This window comes from Rhinoderma darwinii, chromosome 1 (genome assembly GCF_050947455.1).
Source record: "Rhinoderma darwinii isolate aRhiDar2 chromosome 1, aRhiDar2.hap1, whole genome shotgun sequence".
NCBI classification, from domain to species: Eukaryota; Metazoa; Chordata; class Amphibia; order Anura; family Rhinodermatidae; genus Rhinoderma; species Rhinoderma darwinii.
This window is the reverse complement of record NC_134687.1, coordinates 193666655-193685868: the sequence shown is the minus strand read 5'-3', so window position 1 is coordinate 193685868 and position 19214 is coordinate 193666655. Positions and strand designations below refer to the sequence as shown.

General features: G+C 42.2%; 1 protein-coding gene across 5 annotated transcripts in view; it reads left to right on the top strand.

Annotated features, from left to right (window-relative positions):
• HERC3 (HECT and RLD domain containing E3 ubiquitin protein ligase 3) overlaps positions 1-19214 on the top strand; it is a 94098-nt gene that overhangs the window by 63454 nt on the left and 11430 nt on the right. For 3 of the 5 annotated variants that reach the window (XM_075860678.1, XM_075860675.1, XM_075860676.1), the window contains 9 exons: positions 1039-1163; positions 2648-2716; positions 8844-8955; positions 13789-13978; positions 14117-14280; positions 14529-14642; positions 15812-15835; positions 18144-18233; positions 18557-18727. In XM_075860678.1, coding sequence (XP_075716793.1) covers positions 1039-1163; positions 2648-2716; positions 8844-8955; positions 13789-13978; positions 14117-14280; positions 14529-14642; positions 15812-15835; positions 18144-18233; positions 18557-18727 — 1059 coding nt within the window. The remainder of the gene's footprint in view (positions 1-1038; positions 1164-2647; positions 2717-8843; positions 8956-13788; positions 13979-14116; positions 14281-14528; positions 14643-15811; positions 15836-18143; positions 18234-18556; positions 18728-19214) is intronic. The other 2 variants (XM_075860679.1, XM_075860677.1) reach the window with 1 other exon arrangement.

Here is a 19214-nt window from a genome sequence, read left to right as displayed (position 1 = left end):
TATTACACTCCCCCCCCCCCCCCCCCCCTGTAGATAGTGCCACCTAATCCCCGGCCAGAGCAGGGGAGGTGTATTCCAGGGCTCTCAAAGCCCCGGCAGACATGAGTGCAGCACTGCTTACAATGAAGCAGCACTGCACTCCTTAAACCCTGTTCCAGGCTGCCAACGTTTATATACGTGACAACTGCATGGCCTAATAGGTGCCTGTCCATTTTATTTCTGTGTATTATAAAAGCGATCAGATGATCGCACAGTAAAGTCAGGGGACTAGAAAACAAAGTTAAAAAAAAGTAATAAAGTTTATAATAAACAAAAATCCCAAGTAAAAAAAAAAATAATTTAAAACCCACTTACTTACAAAGTGCTTTATTATGGAAAAAAAGTAAGAGAATTATATGTATTTGGAATCACCGCATCCGTAACGTCCCCACCTATAAAGCTATTACATTATTTAACCCGCAGTCAGTCAGGTTTTTAAAGACTAGGATGTATTTTGTGCGAAGTGAATTGTAGAGCATGGTCAAGGCACTCGTGGAGTCAACAAAGGGGATGTATATAGGGGGAGGTCCACCTGTTGTGCAACTTTATTTTATTTTTTTTAAACGTTGGTGTTCCGGAAAAACAGCCTAGATTACTGTGCTACCCTGTTTCTGGAGCTCCCCTTCACTTTTATGGCAGTTACCAAAGCAGCGTAGCTCAGCTGTTTCCCTAATCCTGGCTTCCTTGTCAGTGAGTCTCCTACAGAATGTGGCAGCCAGTGGGCATCTCACTGGATGTGACCGGGGACCCCCGATCTTGAGATAGATGCGGGTTCTATAGCAGCTATCAGATATTTATGGCATATCCATAGGATTGCCATACATATCTGAGATGGGAATACCTCTAATATTGGGTTTGTTTTAGAAAAATATTCCTTAAAATATGTGCAAGAGCACATATTCCTGCTTATTGTCCTAATCGTTATTAGATGTAGCAGACAACTTTGTGCTACCTGTACATAATGTTTCATATTTTGTTGATGTCATTGTCTTCTTGTAGAGACCTGAACCTCCAGATGATTTCCGCTCCTGCAAAAACGGGAATTGCACCAGTCGAATAAACAGCGAGACCATTGATGCGTGGAGGCAGAAAGTAATTGAGAATAGTAATTCAAACACTATTAAGTATGTATTTTACAAACAATATTTGTATTAATTATTAACAATAAAAATATATTATTTCTATGCAGATACAATAGGATAACGTGCTCCTCCTGGAAAAATATGCAGTAATTGACAACTGGGTGTTTACTATTCCCCTACACAGTGCTGACCGTTTCAGTTTGTGTAGTGGCATACCATACTTACCAGGGGAATGGTAACGTCCAGTTGTCAATTTATTCATCCATTTCCAGGCGGAATAACAGAGAAACATCATAAAGCAGAGTTCTAAGAAAAGATCCTCCGGCGTTGTAATTTTATAGGGAAGACTAGTATTTACTAAAACGGACTTGTCAGTAGAGCTGATAGGTCCTCTTTAGCTTAGTTACCTACAGACATAGAGAAAATCACTCTTATCTCATACACCAGTATACAGGGAGTGAGAACTGGAGCTTTAGCCCATCGATCTAGCCAGGGAGACCACAATTAAATAGAATAGAAAACTTTATTGCCACATATTATTATATAACTATTGATTATGGCTAGGTCAAGGCAAGTAGTATAGAATAAAGGATATACTGTGTATTCGCTGCATTCTTATTATGTTCGCATATGGAAGACAAACGTGTCACTTATTGAAATAACCCCTGTTAAAGGCTATGGACCGCTTTGTAGGCATCATTTTTTTTTTTTCTAATTAAATGTATGTTTTAGGTTTATTTTAACGTTTTTTAAATTGACTTTTATAAAAAATTTGCAATCGTTTTTCAAATTTAGCTTCTATGTATCCTCTATACATAGAAGCTGTATCGTTCGCTATTAGCTGAATTTGTCAGTGAACTGAATTGACGGCTCGGCTGAGATTCGGATCTTTGTGTCTCTAACACATAGGGTCACATCTAAGTTGATGAACTTAGATGTGATTGATATTATGGTGATCCTGTGTGTTAGAGACACACAGGACCGGATCTCAGCCGAGCCGTCAGTTCAGTTCGCTGACTGAATAAGCTGATGGCGAACAATGCAGCTTCTATGTACAGAGGACCACTTAGAAGCTGTTTCTGAAAAACAATTGGACATTTTTAATAAAAGTACATTTAAAGATCGGTTAATAACCCCTAAAATATACATTTAATAAAAAGCCTACAAAGCTGTCCATAGCGGTCTATAATCTTCGAGTGGTGCTCGCACACACTTGCTTATCTGTACATAATTTGGCGAGTGTTGTGGAAACGGTTTTGCATATAGAAGATGGTATATATTCTAGTCTACGCTAATATCTATGCATTACCCAGTGATCTTTAGTTCTATAGCAGTGTTCAACATATGCAGAAATAAAGAGCAGTATCCTATTGTTATACGTTCATTGTTGTGCGGTCCATTCTAACATCCTACAGGTGGCGTTTTGTGTTTGTTCAACTTTCCAACAGTTTCATGGCCATTTTCTAATATTGCATAGAAAGGTTGTATGACGGAAGCTCATTGACTAATCTCTATTCCCCTTATATATGTGACAGCGGCATTGTTCAAACACTGTCCTCTTCAGCTTGCTGGAATGGGAGTTTCCTGGATAAAAAGTAAGTACTCATTCACCTGCCACTGTCTTGTGATATTGATTGATATTCTGTTTCACAGCAACTCCTTACATAATGCTATTTCATAATTCTCCAATTAATAGTATTCCTCTTTATATGTATAAACGTGTATAGTGTTGCCAGAGTGATATAGTGAAGAGTAGAAGGATAATAAGTTCAATCAGACCTTCCTACTCATGTATGTAAGTATGTGTGTATATATATATATACACACACACACACACACACATACACATACACATACACATACACCCATACACCTTAAATAAAAACAATGAAAAATTCCTATAAACTGACATCATTGGGGCCTAATAGGTTCCAGATTATCAGGTGTTCTGTCATGGAACAGTGTATAAAATCGATTTGTAAAGGCAGGGAAGACAGTCCAACAAAATGCTAACATAAAATCTGCCGCTATCATTCATTCATTTTTTTATTTTTTTAAACAGAGGAGTCTCCTATCTCGATTTCTCTGCTCAGTCTTCTGCCTCTGGTCTCGCGATAGTCCAGATTATTTTGCAGTTCTGTGACAGATAATTGGAATTTCTAAACAATGTGATGCTGGATTAAAGGGGTTGTCCAGGAAAAAAAAAAATTCAAAAAAATATCCCCCAGCCTTGATTTGCCTTTCCTAATACCCCCTATTAAACTTCTAACCAGTTTCTGTTTGATTTCCATCGTCACTGCTGCTTTTTCTGTTTGTTTACATCCCTTGCTGTTTGTTTACATCCCTTACTGGCTGTTTCCTGTCTTGTAACCCACTATACCCATGATCCCCGGCTGCATCTGAGGAGACAGTTGCATCCTCCCCCTTCCTCCAAAGCACCTCAGCTATTTGCATAATGCCACGCCCCTCTATGGTCACATGGTCCTTCCCTGCTCTAATTACAGATAGCAGGCAGACGGCTCCCTCCCTGCACACTGTCTGAGGCCGGATTACACCAGCGTGTGCCTTTTGCTTGCGCAAAAAACGCGTCATTTTGTGCGCGCAAAAGGTACATAACAGCTCCGTGTGGCAGCCGCGTATGATGCGTGGCTGTGTGATTTTCGCGCAGCCGCCATCATTATGACACTGTTTGTATGTTTGTAGCACGTGGTGCTTTTCTGTTTTCATTCATACTTTTTACTGCTGTTGCGCGAATCACGCAAGTGCTTCCTTGTGCTGCGATTGATTTTCACGCACCCATTGACTTCAATGGGTGCGTGATGCGCAAACACACAAATATCGGACATGTCGTGAGTTTTACGCAGCGGACACACGCTGCATGAAACTCACAGACAGTCTGCACGGCCCCATAGACTAATATAGGTCCGTGCGAAGCGCGTGAAAATCACGCGCGTTGCACGGACGTATTACACGTTCGTCTAAATAAGCCCTTACAAAGTAATAATCATCATTATCCTTTGTGTCTCCATCTATCCCTGATCTAAGTCCAGGCACCCATCTCCCTCCCCCGCCCCTTCCACAGCCTGATAAATGTCAGGGGATGTTCACAGGCAAAGACGTCTCAAAATACGGAGCCGTTTTCAAGAGAAAACAGCTCCTGATTTTCAGAAGTTTTTTGTGCAAATCGCGATTTTCGCTGCGTTTTTTACGCCCGTTTTTGGAGCTTTTTTCACTACAGTCTATGGAAAACGGCTCCAAAAACGTCTCAAGAGGTTTCCTGCACTTCCTTTTCGCGGTCGTTTTTTTATGTGTAAAAAACACATCAAAAAACGCTCCCTCGGAACAGAACGCCGTTTTCCCATTGAAATCAATGGGCAGATGTTTGTAGGCGTTCTGCTTTGGATTTTTCGGTCGTTTTTCGGGAGTTTACGGCCCGAAAAACGGACGAAAATAGGCCGTGTGAACATGCCCTAAGTCTGCCCACTCCACCTAAGTCCGACATCTTGGTACACACAATCCAGTCAGCACATTTACCTCACCTGCTGCTGGATCTGTTCCAATAGATCCTGTATTAGGCCCTGTTCACACTGAGTTTTTTTTGCTGGCAGAAAATTCTGCATCAAGAATCTGTCTTGAATTTGGAGGCAGATTTTGACCTGCCTGCACGCCGTTTGCCACGTTTTTTGCCCGCGGCCATTGAGGGAAAAAGAAGCGACATGCCCTATCTTCGGGCGTTTACTCCTCTGACCTCCCTCTGACATCTATGGGAGACAGAGAAAGCGTTTTTCGCAGCGTTTTTGCCCGTTGCGCTCAATGCCCGCGGGCGAAAATCGTGGCAAACGGCGTGGAGGCAGATCAAAATCTGCCTGAAAATTCAAGCGAAATTTTGAGGCAGAATTTTCTGCCTGCAAATAACTGTGTGAACAGGGCCTTACGGTGAAACACCAAACACTACTCCAAACAATGGTAAAACGTTTCTTTTTTTTTTACATCATTTACTATAAATGTATGTAAGGCCCCATACACACTAACGTGCTTTTGTGGGCGCAATTCCGCCGAAAATCCACGAGAGAATTGCGGCCCCATTCACTTCTATGGGCCCATGCAAAAGACCGTGGTTTCCAAGGTCTGTGCATGGCCCAGGAGCCCGGACCGCGGAAAGAACGGACATGTCTTATTACGGCCGTGTTCTGCGGTCCAGGCTCATAGAAAATAATGGATTTGCGGGTGACACTCTGCCGGTCGACCCAAAGATCACGGCCGTGCACATGGCTACGGTCGTGTGCATGAGGCCTTAGTGTGTCTCACTATTTATATATATTTTTACATATAAAATTTTGTGTATGTGTGTGTATATATATATATAAAATGTGTGTGTGTGTGTGTATATATATATATATATATATATATATATATATATATACACACACATACAAATTATATATATACACACACACAAAATTATAGATTTATATGGATATATATATACACACATATATACACACACAGTGCGGGAACTACAAGTGTGAAGAAGGATGAGAAGGTGTGGACGACGAGATTGTCAGAGGAGGGGGCGTGTTCTGTGATTGATGACGCTCCGTGTCTTTGCTAAGACAGCACTTTCGACTGTGTAAAGACACGGCGCGTCATCAACTACCTTTAGGCTCTATTCACACGAGAGGGTCTGAGTGTCGGCCTATAAAAAACGGCGGTTTTGGTCAGTTTTCTCGGCCGTTTTGCATCTGTTCCGTTCCGGGCCATGCTTTCGCTTTTAACCCGTTTTGTACCCATTTTTTTCCTTGTCCGTTTTAAAAACGGATGAATTTCATTTGTCAATTTCCTGCCACACACTGCCCCCTGTAGATAATGCCACACACTACCTTCTATAGATACTGCCACAGCCCCCTGTAGGTAATGCCACACAGCCCCCCTGTAGGTAATGCCACACATCCCCGCTGTAGGTAATGCCACACATCCCCGCTGTAGGTAATGCCACACAGCCCCCCTGTAGGTAATGCCACACAGCCCCCTGTAGGTAATGCCACACAGCCCCCCTGTAGGTAATGCCACACAGCCGCCCTGTAGGTAATGCCACACAGCCGCCCTGTAGGTAATGCCACACAGCCCCCCTGTAGGTAATGCCACACAGCCCCCCTGTAGGTAATGCCACACAGCCCCCCTGTAGGTAATGCCACACAGCCCCCCTGTAGGTAATGCCACACAGCCCCCCTGTAGGCAATGCCACACATCCCCCTTGTAGGCAGTGCCACACAGCCCCCTGTAAGTAATGCCACACAGCCCCCTGTAAGTAATGCCACACAGCCCCCTGTAAGTAATGCCACATAGCCCCCCCTGTAGGTAATGCCACATAGCCCCCCCTGTAGGCAATGCCACATAGCCCCCCCCCCCTGTAGGTAATGCCACATAGCCCCCCTGTAGGCAATGCCACCCCCCCTCCACTTTCCTGTAGGGGACGGCTCTGGAGAAATCCCTCACTTCACTGTCCATATATGAACAGTGAAGTGAGGTACTTCTCCTGGAACGGAATCCCCGGCCACATCGGCGGGGATTCCGCTTCAGAAGTCACTGACGTCACTGTCCATATATGGACACAGTGAAGTCAGTGACTTCTCCTGGAGCGGAATCCCCGGCCACATCGGTGGGGATTCCGCTTCAGAAGTCCCTGACGTCACTATCCATATATGGACACAGTGAAGTCAGTGACTTTTCCTGGAGCGGAATCCCCGGCCAATTCGCCGGTGATTCCGCTTCAGAAGTCACTGTGTCCATATATGGACACAGTGAAGTCTGTGACTTCTCCTGGAGCGGAATCCCCAAACCCGGGCTTGGGGATTACGCTCCTACAGTGACCAAATAAACACCCTCCTCCTCCTCCTCACATGCGCTTCGGACTGTGAGGAGGAGAAGGAGAGAGCGAGCTACAGTAGACACGGCCGTCACAGTGCACACCGATACCACATACTAAAACTTGCGCATGCGCAATGAAACTGCTGCTGAAGACGCAGCCATACCATTTAACAGAGCATGCGTGGTAGACACAACCACGCATGCTCTAAGCAGATGGGGAAAACACGTGGTACAGTTATGACGTAACCGTACACTGTGAAAACCGGAAACCGCAAACCGGAAGTTAGGCGCGAATGGACGGGTATGCACAGGAAGTGCAAATTTTACATGGACAAGCGGTCACGTGACGGAAGAGGGGATACGACGATACATCCAGCAAATCAAACGTAAGTACATTACAAAGTTAAATGTTTTTTATTGTTTAGTTTAATTAAAAGTAATTTTTTACTTCTGGAAAACCCCTTTAAAGGAATATTTCTGTACCTTTTTAAATATGCTGTGTCTAACGATCGCTGGTTCAAGTCCCCTAGGGGGACTAATAAATAGTGTGAAAAAAGTTACAAGTTATTAGTAGTGAAAAAAAAATATATATATTAAAAGTTCACAAAACGCCCCTTTTCCCATTTTTCCTCTAAAGTATTGTAAAAAATAAACAAAATTGGTTTCGGTGCGTCCGTAAAAGTCCGAACTATTACAATATACCATTATTTAACTCGCACAGTGAACGCAATAAAAAACAAAAAAGTTAAATCGCAAAATCGCGTGATTTTGGTCACCTTAGCTCGCAAAAAAAAATATAGTAAATATAGTAAAAAGTGATCAAAAAGTTGTACGTACCAATAACCTCTACAGCTCGTCCCGCAGAAAATAAGCCCTCACACCGCTCAATTCACTGAAAAATAAAAAAGTTATGGCTCTCAGAATGTGGTGAAACAAAGGTTTTCTTTTTTAAAGTAATATATAAAAAACCTATATAAATTTGGTAATACTGTAATCGCATTGAGCTGCAGAATAATGTTAAATTGTCATTTTTACTGCAATATGAAAGCCGTAAAAAAAAAAACAATGTAGGAATCGCAGATTTTTATATTTTTTTCAGTTTCCCATTACATTATATGGTACTTTTAAATGGTGCCATTAGAAACTACAACTCTTCCCTCAAACAATAAGCCCTCACACCGCTCCATTGACGGAAAAATAAAAAAGTTATGGCTCTTGGAACGCGGGGAGTGAAAAATGGCTCGGTCCTTAAGGGATTAAAGTACTGTTTGCCGGATGAACGCCGGGTGCTGCCACAGTCACCTTCCGCCAGCACCCGGTGTGGTTGAATAAACAACAAAATCCCGGTGTGGTGTAGTAGGAGATGCGGGGTTGGATTGGATCACTGTAAAGGCGTAAAAAATGAGCTCATCTTTGAAATTAGGGCTAGTGTTTGGCGCCTTTGCAGGTCGCATGCAGGGCTCTGCTCCCTCTCTCACGATAACCAAACAAAGCTGATCAGAGAGGTTTTTGACACTTTGTTTTACTGATTGTTGAGAGTACCAGCCCCTGGACCCCAACAAAAAAAACTTCTGACATGCCAGGATCACGTCCGAATTAGACTAGACTACGTTTTTGGTGGACCATTGTAGAAACTGATTACAGCTAATAACAACTGATGGTTTTGTAATAAAAAAAAATGGTGAACTATTTGGTCTTGAAGCTCCTACCTTACCATTTAAAACACTATTTCTATAGTTCATACTGTGCGAATTCACTAATATCTATGTAGAAATTATTAAATTGTATACATCTTTCTAAGTACTGTCTCAATTTCTACTTTGTGAAGCAACGTGTGCTGTTCAATACTTACAGAAATGATGAGCATTATAAGACAAGCCCCAAGATCCCAGGACTTGACATGCTATCAATCAAAGTACTGTTTGAGAAGCTGATGAATGCCCATCATTCCAGATTATTAGAGCAGGTAAAATCCGATTTCTTCCGGTGCAGGTATACAGTAAACATTTCAGCCACTATTACATTAGCATGTGGTTTTGCATACCTTTTAAAGCTGAGCAGTTGATAATTATATCCTGACATTTAGATTGTTAACCCCTTAACGTCCTGTGACGTACTATTACGTCACGGGCGATGGCCTGTTAACGCGAACTGACATAATAGTACGTCATAGCGTTAACAGGCTACTGTGTCTGCAGACACCGTTTTAAAGCAGTGATAAATTAATGCTATCACTGGTTCAAGGCCAGGACCGGAGCTAGCCTCTGATCCGGCTGATTAACCCCTTAGATGCAGCGCTCAAAAGCGAGCGCTGCATCTATGGTGTTTACAAGCAGATTGGAACCCTGCAATGGCCTAACAATCGCCTCCTGTCTGCCAAGTACGGAAGTCTGCTAGGTCCGCCCAGAGGCGTGGCCTAAAAGGCGTCCAGCCGCAGTAACAAGATGGCCCAGAAGGTGAGCCTGTGACATCAGCCGCTGGTGTCAGTTGTATGTTACAGCTGACACCGTGCTGTAATGGCAGGGAACTGAGCTAGCTCCGAACCCTCCCATTAACCCCTTAGATGCCGCGGTCAAAATCAATCGCGGCATCTTAGTGATTTGTAGCGATCGACATGGACACGATGTGATCACGACTATGCCGATCGTTGCTATGGCAACCGGAGGCCTATTAATGGCCTCCTGGATAGCCTATTAGGCCATGCCCACAGATGGGACCTAATAGGCTTGCTGTCAGTAAATGACTGACAGATCTAATGCATTGCACTACGTGGGTAGTGCAATGCATTAGAGTAAAGATCAGAGGTGCAGGACCTCAAGTCCCCTAGTGGGACAAAGAAAAACGTTGAATATAAGTGTAAAAAGAAAAGTTTAAAGTTAATAAAAACAAACACTGCCTTTTTCCTATAATAAGCATTTTTATATAGGAAAAAGTACACGTATTTGGTATCGCCGTGTCCGTAACGACCCAAACGATAAAACTATAATGTTATTTTTCCCACACGGTGAACACCGCAAAAAAAACAATGCCACAATTGATGATCATAAAGTCCCATGTACCCCAAAATAGTAGCAATAAAAACTACAACCCGTCCCGTAAAAAAGAAGCCAAAATGTGCAGCGTGTCCAAAAGCGGATAAGATCGGGCACCATTTATCGGTGCGGCCATATATCTCTGAAATATTATTTATTTACCGCATTATTATACCCTCGTATTATGCCCTGATGTACTTGCCCGCACAGCTTTACATATTCCCCCACATTATAAACTGAAATACCAGCAAAACTCCAAACAGAATAACTACCAAGCTAAATCTATACTCCAAAAGCCAAATGGCGCTCCCTCCCTTCTGAACCCTACAGCGCGGCCAAACAGCAGTTTACATCCACATATATGGCATCCCCATACCCGGGAGAACCAGCTTAGCAGTTTACGAGGTGTGTGTCTTAGGTGGCACAAACTGGGCACAACATATTGTGCGCTTAAATGGCATATCAGCGGAAAATTGCAACTTTCACTTTGCACCATCCGCTGCGGATTATTTACTAATGGAAAAACACCTGTGGGGCAAAATGCTCACTACACCCCTTAAAATGCCTCAAGGGGTGTAGTTCCCAAAATAGGGGTCACTACTTGGGGGTTTGTTTTACTATTTGGCCTCAGAGCCCAGCAACTGTGGGTCAATGCTGTGAAAATCACCAAAATAGACCTCAAATGCACATGTTGTTCTTCACTTCTGAGCTCTGTCATATGTCCAGGCAAATGTTAAATGCACTGAGGGGTGTAGTTTCCAAAATACAGTCACTTCTTGGGGGCTTCCACTGTACTCTGGTACCTTTAGGGTTTTGCAAATGCGACATGGCGCCCAAAAACCAATCCAGCAAAATCTGCATGCCAAATAGCGCTCCTGCCTTTCTGAACCCTGCCATGTGTCCAAACAGCAGTTTATGACCAGATGAGGGGTATTTCCGTACTCTGGAGAAATTGCTTTACAAATGCTATCCCTGAGGAAAGAAAAATATTCAACTTTTTAGTGGACAAAATTTTGATATTAATTTTTACGGCCTAATTCCAATAAATTCTGCAAATGCATCACTTTTGGGGGTTCCTACTGTTTTGGTCCCGCAGGCACTTTGCAAATGTGACATGGCACCCGAAAACGAAATTTGAGCTCCAAATGGTAATCCTTCCCTTTTGACCCCTGCCGTGTGTCCAAACAGCAGTTTATCACCACTTATGGGGTATTGCCGTAATCAGGAGAAATTGGTTTTCAAATGTTGTAGTGCTTTTTCTCCTTTATGCCTTGTAAAAATTAAAAATGTCGACATTTTATTAGAAAATTTGTTGATTTTCATTTTCACGGCCTAATTCCACTAAAGTCCGCAAAAAAACCTGTGGGGTCGAAATGCTCACTATACCCCTTGATAAATTCCTTGAGGGTGTAGTTTGCCAAATGGTGTATTTTTGGGGGTGTTTCCACTGTTTTGCCACCACAAGACTTCTTCAAATGGACATGGTGCCTAAAATATATTGGAATAAAAAGAAGACCCCAAAATCATCTAGGTGCTCCTTTGCCTCAGTGGTCTGTGTTCCAGTGAATTCGCACACTTGGGCCACATGTGGGATATTTCTAAAAACGTCAGAATCCGGGCAATAAATATTGAGCTGTGCTTCTCTGGTAAAACCTTCTGTGTTACAGAAAAAATCGATTAAAAATGAATTTCTGCAAAAAAAAATTAATTTGTACATTTCATCCCTACTTTGCGGTAATTTTTGTGAATTGCCCAAAGGGTTAATAAACTTTCTAAATGCTGTTTTGAATACTTTGAGGGTTTCAGTTTTTAAAATGGGGTGATTTATGGGGGTTTGTATTGTATGGGCCCCTCAAAACCATTTCACAACTGAACTCGTCCCTAAAAATGGCATTTTGAGATTTTCTTGAAAATGTGAGAAATTTCTGCTAAAGTTCTAAGCCTTGTAACGTCCTAGAAAAATAAAAGGATGTTCAAAGAACGATGCCAATCTAAAGTAGACATATGGGGATGTTAATTAGCATTTATTTTGTGTGGTATTACCATCTGTCTCACAAGCAGATACATTTACATTTAGAAACATGCAAATTTTTGCTTTTTTTTTTTTGCAAAACTTTGGTGTCTTTCACAATAAAATACTGACTGTATCGACAAAATTTTACCACTAACTTAAAGTATAATGTGTCACAAGAAAACAATCTCAGAATCGCTTGGATAGGTAAAAGCGTTCCAAAGTTATTACCACATAAAGTGACTCGTCAGATTTGAAAAATGGGGCTGCGTCCTGAACGTGCCAACTAGTCCATGTCCTTAAGGGGTTAACCACCCATTGCCAGGGCAGAGGGACCTGCAGCGCCATAGGAATCTTTGTCCTGTCTGTCGGGTTAGGGTTCTAGCTCATGGACCCCTATCCTGCTGCATTCTCAGGTGTCCCAATGACAGATCAGATAATTTAAAATAGAATTTATGTTTTACAGAGCTATTTGTTGTAAAAAACAAACAAACTGAAATCTAGAGTTTATTGCTGACTATTAGAATTATTGCAGAACTATTTTTTTAAAAGAAAAACAAGCATTTGCTATGTGTGTCCACTGACCTCTCTCCTTAGGCTCTGTTCATACTAGTATCATGGCTTCCATTTATAACCATGGACATCTATGGCAGATCCGTTTCTAAACTGATACCAGCGAACCATGACAGACTCCATTGACTTTAGTCTGTAAGGCCTCATTCCCACGACAGGGTTTCCCGGCCGGGTGCCTGCCGTTCATAAATCGGCCGGCACCCGGCTGCATTAGGAATAATAGACCCCTAAGGCCTCATTCACACGGCAGGGTTTCCCGGCCGGGTGCCGGCCGTTCATAAATCGGTCGACACCCGGCTGCATTAGGAATAATAGACCCCTAATGGGGCTATTCACACGACCGATTTTTTGACGGCCGGGAAAACCGTCCGTCAAAAAATAGGACATGCTCTATCTTCGCCCGGGTACCCGGCCGCCCGGCTCCCATAGAAGTCTATGGGGCCGGGTAATACACGGCCATCACCGGGATGTGTCCCGAGTGATGGCCGGGTTTTCCGGCGCTTGCGCTCGATCTCCTCCTCACAGCGCAGAGTGCATGTGAGGAGGAGGAGTTGATGCCATTCTGACGAATGGCATCGCTGTACACTGTGTGGCAGGGCCGGGGTGTACAGCAGGTGGAAGGGAGCGCTGCGCTGGCTCCCTTCCCCTGCTTGTTTTAAAAGCGCCCTGGCCCGGCGACACCTTCGATGGCGCCGCTAGCAGCTGCTGCGGCTGCTACTACTGCAGCGACGCCTCTATAGCAGAGCAGGGAGGTATCTCCCCGCTCTGCTATGTGCTAGCCGCACTTTAGCTCCTTGAAGGAGCGGAATCCCCGTGTTTTCGGGGATTCCGGTCCTGGACAGAGCGCTTGATGTCTCTGTCCATATCTGGGCAGTGACATCAGGGGAAACTCCTGAAGCGGAATCCCCGAACACATGGGGATTCCCCTTCAGGAGTTGCCGCTGATGTCACTGTCCAGATCTGCCCGGCCCGGCACGGATGCAAACCGGCCGGGCAGAATGGCCGATTTTACCGGCCGGCACTCGGGCTCGGGCGGGACCCTGTCATGTGAATCCCGCCTCAAGGTTTCGTTATTCATGATGGCAAGAATTACACTGTAGACGGAGGCTGAAATTACCGTTGTTGTTTTTAAATCTTTTAAACTGTAATAAGATGAAGGAAACTTTTTTTTTTCTTTTGTCAGATCCTTAAGAGCTTCGAAAGTTTTCTGATACCGCAGTTGCCAAGCTCTCCCCCAGATGTAGAAGCAATGCGGATTTACCTCATTCTCCCAGAATTCCCTCTGCTCCAGGACTCCAAGTACTATATAACGCTGACTCTCCCGCTAGCCATGGCTATTTTACGGCTGGACACCAATCCAAGCAAAGTGCTAGGTAAAATGATAGAAACATAAAATACTGTATCTTACTGTACACTATATGTCCAGGGTTTTCCAGTTCTAATAATTATTGCAAGTTATGTCCTCATTGTCCACTGTAAAGACCTATGTCAATAAAATATTTTTTCTTCAGATAATTGGTGGTCTCGGATCTGCCCAAACTACTTCTTCAAATTAATTGACCTGTATAAAGGAGCAGTGATATATCTGCTAAATGGACGCAAGAACTTGCTGATCCCGGTGCTGTTTACCAGCTACATCACTGCTGCTCTCCGACTCCTGGAAAAGCTGCACAAGGTGAATATACAATACCTGATGGAGTACAGAGGAATTATTGATGTAATGCATACCTCACTGTAACATTGTGGATGTTGCCTATCCGGTGTGAGAAGGTCCAAATATAGATATGTCACCTGGATCTCTATCTATAATGGTGTTATACCTCACATTTACAAGATTTTCATATACATAATCTACCAGTCAAATTCATGGCCACGGTACAACGTCTTATTTTTCTAAATTGTAATGGTTTTATTTAACCCTAGGTGAATGTGAAGGTCCAGCATGTGGAGCATGTTAAATTCTATATTCCTGAGATATCCAGCTTGGTGGACATACAAGAAGATTATCTCATGTGGTTTCTCAACCAGGCAGGACTGGTATGTGTGACCATTTTTGGCCTATTTAACTTTTAAACGATACGTTTACCTTTTGAACACAGAAAAACACACAGAAAATATATAAATTGGTACCATCAAAGAATAGGTCAGGTTTGGTTTTTTCACTTAAAGAGGCTCTGTCACCAGATTTTGCAACCCCTATCTGCTATTGCAGCAGATAGGCGCTGCAATGTAGATTACAGTAACGTTTTTATTTTTAAAAAACGAGCATTTTTGGCCAAGTTATGACCATTTTTGTAATTATGCAAATGAGGCTTGCAAAAGTCCAAGTGGGTGTGTTTAAAAGTAAAAGTCCAAGTGGGCGTGTATTAGGTGCGTACATCGGGGCGTTTTTAATACTTTTACTAGCTGGGCGCTGTGAAGAGAAGTGAAGATCGACTTACCTGCAAACGCTGATGCTGCTGCAGAATCAACTGTAGCCTCTGGTGCCGATGTGGCCGTCACGATGCAGGACCTGTGAGTGACGTCACAGATCTGCACTGTCACAAGCTGGGCGTTCTGAAGAGAAGAGGATGTTACTTCTCATCAGAGCGCCCAGCTAGTGAAAGTATTAAAAACGCCCCGATGTACACACATAATACACGCCCACTTGGACTTTTACTTTTAAACACGCCCACTTGGACTTTTGCAGGCCTCATTTGCATAACTACAAAAATGGTCATAACTTGGCCAAAAATGCTCGTTTTTTTAAAATAAAAACGTTACTGTAACTATCTGCTGCAATAGCAGATAGGGGTTGCAAAATCTGGTGACAGAGCCTCTTTAAGTGTGAACTTGGCCTTGGTCATTTGATGGTCACATTACAAGTACATCTAAAATCTGTAACCGTGACGGTTAGTAGTTGTTGAATGATTCTGTGCCGATAATGCATGGACGGTGTTTTAGCAGGCAGGTCATATAGGATGGTTGATCACATTTAATATTACTATGGACCAGCATCCGGCTGATATATTCTTGTTTTATCATACCAACGTATGTCATGATCAGTCCGTGTATTCTGCATATTGACTAATCTATCCATGCGTCATTTGCTTTAGATGATCCCAAATCACTTTGTTCCTTCACATTCCAAAATTAAATATATAAAATATACATAAATCTATAGGAAAAGAAATGACATTAGCGTTTTCTGCTTTCTCTTTTTGTAGAAAGTTCGTCCTTCAATTATGCAGGTAATTATTATTTTTTGTTTTTATATTTTTTCATTTTATATAATGTGTGTGTGTGTGTGTGTGTGATTAATTCATTTTTCTTTTCTCTTGTATAATTTTCTGTTTGTTTTTATGAAAGGTTTAAGGAGGCTTCAATTTACCGTATTTTTCGGACTATAAGACGCACCCAGGTTTTAGACAACAGAAAATAGGAAAAAATGTCATATTTTACAAAGAAAAAACTATTGGTTAACAAAAAAAATAGTTTGTTCAGTTTCACCACATTCTGAAAGCCCTAAGTTATATTTTTCCATCATTTGAGCGGTGTGAGGGCTTAGTTTTTGCGGGACGAGTTGTAGTTTTTATTAGCACCATTTTTTTGGTACATAACGATTTTTTTTGGTCACTTTTTATTTCATTTTTTTAGCGCTATGGTGACCAAAAGACAACTATTCTGGGGTTTAAATTTTTTTTTTTTTTAAACCGTTCACTGTGTGGGTCAAATAATGCTATATTGTAATAGTTTCAGACTTTTACGGATGCAGCGATACCACATTTTTTTATTTTTACATTGTGCTTGGGGAAAAAAGTGAAAAGGTTTTTTTTTGTTTTACTTTTACATTTTTTTTCGACTCCTGAAAATGTATCTAACTTTTTTTTTCTTTAACACATTTTATTAGTTCCTCTAGGGGACTTGAACCAGCGATCATTAGATCGCTGGTACAATACACTGCAATACATGGATGAGTTACGGAAACAGCGTAACTCGCTGAGCTACGCTGTTTCTGTAACTCCCATAGTAGTGAATGGCAGTTACAAAAGCATCATAGCATGCTACGCTGTTTCCGTAACTACTATTCAGTTCTATGGGAGTTACGGAAACTGCGTAGCTCAGCGAGTTACGCTGTTTCCGTAACTTGACCATGTAAGCAGGAAGTGCCGGGTAAGATAGAACGATGTTTAGGGGGCCCCGATCTAGAGATCCTGTGGATATGTCATAAATGTCATTCATGGGAAAACCCCTATAAATGCCCCGGTCGCTATTGACTGCGGCATTTAGCTAGTTAAATGGCCAGGAACAGCGCCATCACTGTTTCTAGCCGTTAGTGCAGTGTGTCAGAAGCTGACACCTGCAGTGTATTATACATACATCATCCCCTCCCCGCTCCATGATTTTCCGGCACATCATGGGTCGGGAAGGGGTTAAATAAGGAGCGGTCAGGGGGCCCGGCACTGCTGGGTCCCCTGACTGCCGACTATAAGACGCAGGGACTTTTTAGCAAGATTTATTCTTGCTAAAAACTGCGTCTTATAGTCCTAATAATACGGTACATAAAATCGAAAGAGTATAATTTAGCCGTATCAGTACTTCTATTAGTATTTTTACCAAGAAAATGATTTACGGTAAAATTTGTTTAATCAGGCATCCAATAATTCAGAAGTCTGATAAATTCAGCACTTGTTTTAGGACAGAGCTGCAATATAATGTGTCGTTTTAAAAGGTGTATAAGCAAAAGACTGAGAAGAGATAACTAAATGGGAAATTGCTTGGGTTAAAAAAGGTTATCATCAATAAACAGCAGATTTGTGTTTCATGTACTTTTCTATGACGGTCCAATAGTCCAGAACATCTCATAATCCCATCAATGCCGGATTAAAGGAATTTTACTGTATTTACTTGATTTAACAATGTTTAGGAAACTAGCATCATGAAAACGTATGTACTGTCATTAACATTCTGCTGCTTTTAAGTTTAAGTTTAGAATTTTGCCATTCCCATTTTTTCCATGAAATGAACGCAGATTCTGTTGACATTGTCCTGGTAAGACTGTTCTCACTCTTCGTTACGTTTTTACAGGATCCATAATAGACATTACAGATCCGTTATGATTTGTTTGAATCTGTTGTGATACTTTTTTTGCCTCCATTGGCTTATAATGTGTCAGCCAGGTTCTTTTTATTTATTTTTTTACTGGATAGATTATCGCAGCATTTGTTACTATTCTGTCTGTCAAAAAAAACAGAAACCTGAGGGAAAAGAACACAAGTGTGAGCAGAGCCTAAGCCATTTAAGTTTGCTGTATTGTAAGGGTGGGGCTACCAAAAAAATCACTGTCCATAGAAATGCATTAGGCTAGGGCTTTACACACCGTATTTATCTCACTACAAAACAAGCGACTAGTTTTAGCCCCAGCCTTCAACTAGTACAAGCCCCTTATATGCGCTTTGCTGATATGAGTACTAATTGTAAATCTGCCTGTTGTACTATGTATTTTACACATAAACCAGTGATAAGGGGTTTGTTCCTTTCTGTTTATTCTGTCTTTAGGATTCAGTGACGCTCTGCTCTTACCCTTTTGTGTTTGATGCTCAAGCCAAGACCAAAATGTTACAAACAGACGCCGAGCTACAGATGCAGGTATATAATGGACCAATTTACTGTGCAATAGAAAAACCATGTTTACTTAGTACAGCATTCTGACTAGGCCAGGTTTGTTCATTTGGTTACATGCTAGGTACACAATTGCTATTATCTGTTATATTGAATCAATAATTAATCCGGCTTTAAACACTTAATAGAAATCTGCACACACTGGCCTGGGTTAAAGAGTCTCTCACTTAAAAAAAAAAAAAAGCAGCTACTTGATTGGATACCAGGGATAATTTCTCTACCTTTCCCTTGAACTAGGTTTGATAAATCTCTCCCAGCGTACCCAAGTGTGTCTTTCTTTGTGCACATAGGTGGCAATAAATGGAGCTAACCTGCAAAATGTCTTCATGCTACTGTCTCTGGATCCTATGCTGGCCAAAAATCCTTACCTGGTCCTGCACGTGAGGAGAACAAGCCTGGTGTCTGATGCTTTGAGAGAGCTCAGTATTCACTCTGATATAGACTTGAAAAAGCCTCTTAAGGTATGCCAAGCTGGAAGTGAGAATTATTGAAGATCTATGTGGGGTAGGATTTGACGTCACATACACAGTTAATCAGATTCTAGCGCTTGGAAGCCTGTACACACTTTGAATGGGTTTTTTAGTCCTTGCAAGTGACCGCATATTGCATGGGATATGTCCTTGATTGTTGTTAGGTTGGGGTCGAATTGCTAAAATTAAGGGGTTTGTTTCGAGATAAGCCGCTCCTTCTGATTTTTCACTACACAACGTCACTTTCTTGGGGGTGGATGCAGTTCTCAGCAGAGCACCTGCACAGGACTGGCGCAGAGCAGAGAAAATGCCAAAGGGGTCTCGGCACCTTTGCTCTTGTGATCGCTGGGGCTGGGGGTGTCTGCCGTTAGACCCCCGCTAATCAACAAGTGATGGCATATTCTAGCGATGAGCCATCACTTACTAAGACTGGAATATCCCTTTAAGGGTAAGTTCACACATAGCGTAAATACTGCAG